Source organism: Chelonoidis abingdonii, chromosome 7, assembly GCF_003597395.2.
Source record: "Chelonoidis abingdonii isolate Lonesome George chromosome 7, CheloAbing_2.0, whole genome shotgun sequence".
In the NCBI taxonomy this organism is placed as follows: domain Eukaryota; kingdom Metazoa; phylum Chordata; order Testudines; family Testudinidae; genus Chelonoidis; species Chelonoidis abingdonii.
In genome coordinates, this window is record NC_133775.1 from 72,936,359 (window position 1) to 72,941,754 (window position 5,396).

At 41.5% G+C, this 5,396-nt stretch overlaps 1 protein-coding gene across 1 annotated transcript in view; it reads right to left on the bottom strand.

Moving 5' to 3' along the window:
- Positions 1-4,915, bottom strand: part of LOC116820233 (protocadherin gamma-A4-like) — a 393,116-nt gene extending 388,201 nt beyond the window's left edge. The window contains exon 1 of the mRNA XM_075068012.1: positions 2,301-4,915. Within this exon, the coding sequence (XP_074924113.1) occupies positions 2,301-4,760 (2,460 nt within the window). The 5' untranslated portion in view covers positions 4,761-4,915. The remainder of the gene's footprint in view (positions 1-2,300) is intronic.
- Between the last annotated feature and the right edge of the window lie 481 nt (positions 4,916-5,396).

Consider the following 5,396-nt stretch of genomic DNA (forward strand, 5'->3'; position numbering starts at 1 on the left):
GGGCAACAAAAATGATTAGGGGGCTGGAGCACATAGCTTATGAGGAGAGGCTGAGGGAACTGGGATTGTTTAGTCTGCAGCAGAGAAGAATGAAGGGGGATTTGATAGCTGCTTTCAACTATCTGAAAGGAGGTTCCAAAGAGGATGGATCTAGACTGTTCTCAGTGGTGGCAGATGACAGAACAAGGAGTAATGGTCTCAAGTTGCAGTGAGGAAGGTTTAGGTTGGATTTAAGAAAAAACTTTTTCACTAAGAGGGTGGTGAAGCACTGGAATGAGTTACCTAGGGAGGTGGTGGAATCATCTTCCTTAGAGGTTTTTAAGGTCAGGCTTGACAAAGCCCTGGCAGTCCTGCTTTGAGCCGGGGATTGGACTAGATAACCTCCTGAGGTCCCTTCCAACCCTGATATTCTATGATTCTATGATTCTACGGTTCCCATTCTACAGAGTCCAGAGAGCCATGAAAGGCAGCTACTTCTCCTCCCTTAAAGGTCTCCGTACAAGACTTCAAGGGGATCCCTTAGATTGTGGGTTCCTCATAACAGGGATTGTCTTTTTAAGTGTTTGAAAAGCCTCAACAGATAGTCAACACAAGAGTAAATAAATAAAAAGCAGTCCCTCTCTTTCCCTTTTCAATCTATATATGAAATCTCTTTAAACAGGTCCAGAGAGTTCATAGGCTCAAATGCTTCCAATACATGGATAAAGCCAAGCTTTATGTCTCCTCACGTCCTTCTGAATCTAATAAGAAAATTGAGCAATGCTTTTTCGTCTCTCCAGACAACCAGAAAGTGGCATTTTAACAACCGAATTAAATTAATTCCCGGATTAAATTAAAATAATAAATGGCAAAATAGCTTAATCATAGAGTAAAAATGTTTACAATTTCATGACAAAAAGAGTTACATAAACCAAATATCTAAAATTTGAAAACAAGTCTATCAAAATAGCTTACCTATATCTATTAAACATATACACACGCTTCTATAAGCAATGTATTAAATATTATATAGTCACATATGGGGAAAGTACATAAATAGAATCGATTGGCAGGACATAATAAAACGGATGTCAAGTGTAACATAAACCCTGGAAAATCATGAAGAACATGTTTTCGCGATAAAACGAGAACAGCAAAAACAGAATTACATAAGCTAATAGTTCACCTGGACATCGATAATAATTCGTTTCGCAAAGAGTTCTTTTGAAAATCTGGGTTATTCCAAACTTTCGTATCAGTATTGAAATGATGATTTAGGAACGGAGAATAATGTATTGGGGATAATGCACTCATACCCATAATAACCAGTCTTCGCGCTATACTGTTCGGATCTGTTATTACCTAACGGTTCTTATTTCCCCATTATAGAGTTCCACATTGACCTGGTTCAGTGGCCTTCAGCGTTTGGCAGGAAAGCCCAGATTTCTGACCACAATTTTCACTACTGACATCGCAAGGTAACCCGAATCTGCTGTTCTGGGAACCAGTTCGTTAGCAAGGGAGGTGATGTTTTGAAGAAGGTATAAAATGAAGGGGACGTTGCCATTTGTATGAATTCTAAAACATTATTTAAAATGTATCCAGCTGTTATGGAGGCAAGTGAAATTCCGTAAACAATAGTATAATGTCCGAGAGAGCAGCTAGCCTAAAAGAAGAGCTGATCCCAGCTGGAGGAGGGACAGGGCCAATACAAGTGGGTGGGGCTACACTGTCGCAGGGGGGTTATGAGGCCCCATAGGGAGCTTACCTAGAGCCTCGATTAACTTAATTGGGTAACAGTGAGTCAGCATAACAGCGTGTAACTGGCTAAATCCATTAATTTATCATCTCCAATTGCCTGTTAACCCACACTTATGGCAAAGTCTGATTTTTAATAACACCAGCTCTCCTTAACAAAAGTACAAATCAGTCTACCCTACTAGGACATTCAAGAGTATTTCCAAAAAAGGTAAACTAATAATGTCCTTATAACATGCGTACACAATGCACCATTAGTATTTTAATATTTTCCAACTCTTTTCACATCTGTTCATTGCTGAAGATACCTACCTAATAACCCAAATATTTCTGAACCAAAATACATAAAACTACAAAACATTAAATGTACACAGACAAATACTAACTTCAAATTGTAAAGCCATTGTAAAACCAATATTTATATGTACGTTAGAGAAGGAAAGGAATAGCTCTCTGAATAATTTTGAAAATAAAAACTTCTAAATTACCTTTTAATGACTGGTACACTTTAAATAAATAATTAACGAAAATGAAATAAAAATACTATAGAAGATCAATCTAACCTCATTCGCTGATTCTGCGTCCGTGTTCAGCTGGAAGTTAGTAAGAAGATCCTGTTCTTTTCCAGAGTCCATTCCAGCAATGACATGCTGAGGTGGAAGAGAGGGAATAATGGGTCTGAGGAATTTGAATTCGCTGTTTCCTGATCCCGTCGTTAAACAGACTTCATAACGATAACTGTGAGACAGAGTTCCGTTACCCTTTACATCTATCAAATTATTTTGGAAGTTGCTATTACCATAAAAATTACCAGAAGCAGACATGAATCTTTCTCCATAAACTCGTCTTCTATAAAGCTTGATAGTTATAAATACTATTATTGAAATAAAAAAAACAAATGATACTAAGCACAAGGAAATTATTAAGTACATCGTTAATGTGCCATTCTCTTCCTCTTCCACAGCTGCATCTGTAAACCGCATGTGTAAGTCCGAAAACCCATCCACTAGAGCTATGTTTAAAGTTGCAGATGACGAAAGGGGCAATTCTCCGCTGTCTCTAACAACCACAATGAGTTTCTGCTTCATCGTATCTCGATCTGTTATTAGCCTCGTGGTTCTTATTTCACCATTTTGGGAAGCGATAGTAAATAGAACTGGGTCAGTGGCCTTCATCAAGTGATAGGAAAGCCAAGAATTCTGACCGGAATCTCCATCCACAGCCACCACCTTTGCCACCAGGTAACCCGCCTCCGCCGATCTGGGAACCAGGTCATTAGCTGGGGAGCTGCTGTTCTGCAGAGGGTATAAAATGAAGGGGGCGTTGTCATTTTCATCAATTATCACAACCCGGACAATGACTTCAGAGCTCAGTGGCGGGGACCCGCCATCTGCAGCTCTCACTGTAACCTGGAACTCTCTTATTTGTTCATAATCCATGGATCGCAGAGCGTACACATTCCCGTTTTCCGAGTTTATGGAGATATAGGAGAGAAGAGGAAGGCCGCCTACCTCAGCAGGCCATAGAGAGTATGTCACTTTGGCATTCTGCTCTGAGTCTGAATCAAAAGCATTGACTTTCCCTATCAATACAGCCGGACCATTATTTTCTCGGACATACATAGTGTATGATGTTTGACTGAACTCTGGAGAATTGTCATTAATGTCGGATATTTTCACGATGATTCTCTCTTCAGTAGAAAGAGTGGGAGTACCCAAATCCCTGGCTGCGATGGTTATGTCATACTCCGATACTTTTTCTCGGTCAAATGCATTTTCGGTCACTAAAGAGTAGGAATTTTTTGAAGTTGGTTTTGCAGAAAACGGCAGATCGTCTTCTATGGAACAGACTATTCTCCCGTTGTCCCCGGAATCCCGGTCTCTGACATTGAAGAGGGCCACCACGGTCTCAGGAGCGGAATCTTCCGGTATCAGACTAACAAGAGATGTTACTTTCACCTCTGGGGCATTGTCATTGACATCCACCACCTCCACCAGGACTTCGCTGTGCGCTGACAGCCCCCCGCCATCTGTAGCTTGAACGTCTATTTCATAGATTTCTGTTTCCTCAAAATCTAGTGGTCCCAAAAGTCGAATCTTCCCAGTTACCGGGTTTATACTGAATGCGCTGACATTCTTCTTGGATTTTAGGCTAAATGAATATGATATTGCGCCATTAATCCCTTCGTCTAAATCAGTTGCGGAAACTGTCAGAACCACATAATCTTGTTCGGAATTTTCCAAAACCCGTGCTCTATAAAGAGTTTGGGAAAACTCGGGAACATTATCATTGATATCCAGAACAGTTATTCGTATCTCCGCTGCTCCGGACAGCGCTGGGGAGCCTCCGTCTATCGCAGTCAGCATGAAGCTAATTTCTGCCTGCTCCTCTCGATCCAAAGGTGTCTCCAACACCAGCTCCGCGTACTTCCTGCCGTCGCTGCGATGGCGAGTGCATACGCGGAAATGGTCTGTTGAACTGATGGCGTAGCTCTGCAAGCTGTTGTTCCCGACATCTAAATCCTGGGCGCTTGCCAGGGGGAATCGGGACCCAGGCGGAGTACTTTCGGGCATCTTCAGAAGCAGCTCATTATCTGAGAACTCCGGAGAATGATCATTTACATCATAAACCCTTACCTCACCACGATAGGACTGCAAGGGATTTTCCAGGATTATTTCAAAATACAAAATGCAGGGGTCAGTTTGCGCACACAGTTCCTCTCTGTCCAGTTTCTCTGTAATAAACAAGTTCCCGGTGTTGCTATTTAGCTGGAAATGCTGGCGAATGCCTTCGGAAACCACACGGGCCCTGCGAGCAGACAGTCCCTTCGGGTCTAGCCCTAGATCATTTGCTACATTAGCCACAAAGGACCCGCTCTCCATTTCCTCCGGTACAGCATAGCGAACGGTCTCGCATCCGAGGGCCCACACGCAAAGAAATAGAACGAGAGAAGCGACTTGCCTTTTGATTGTTGTTCTCCTCTTCTTATCCGCCATTCTTAATAGGAAAGAACACACAGACATCGATCGAGAAATAACGACACTAGTGGAAATTCATTGCAGAATTCTGATTTCCAAAAGATTTACTTTAGTCTGTATATTTCCTTTCTACGGATTCAGTTAATCCAACGCCTTTATAATTTTGTTTTTGTCTGCGATACCAGACAAAGAACCCCTATCTCACCTCCTGCATTCTGGTCCTGTTGTGTTCTAGCCTTGTGACGCCAGAATCGCCGGTTGTAATCTTTCCCCTTCTTAGCCAACAGCGCCACTACGCGTCTGAACGCGGTCTTCGTCCTTGTAAAACCGCTTGGAAAATCTGTTCTATGGTGGTTCTATCTCTTTTACAGAATGGCTATGATATTGCTTTCTTTTTAGATATCCTGAATTAATAAACGTTTTTATAGAAGGTAAATCTATTTAAGTAACATACTAATACGGAAAGCAAGAACATACATACTGAATATTTAATGTGTATTTTAGTCTATTTTTTTTCAAATAGTACCTAATCCGAAAACTCAGAGGTGCAAAGCAGCCGAAGTTCACCTCGATATTAATGTGAGTTGAGGCTGCCCAGAACATCTAAAGGTCTGGTTACTGTTTCTTCAACTGTAAAATCTGTGGGGGAGAGGTTATCTTGTACTCCATATAGCACAGTTG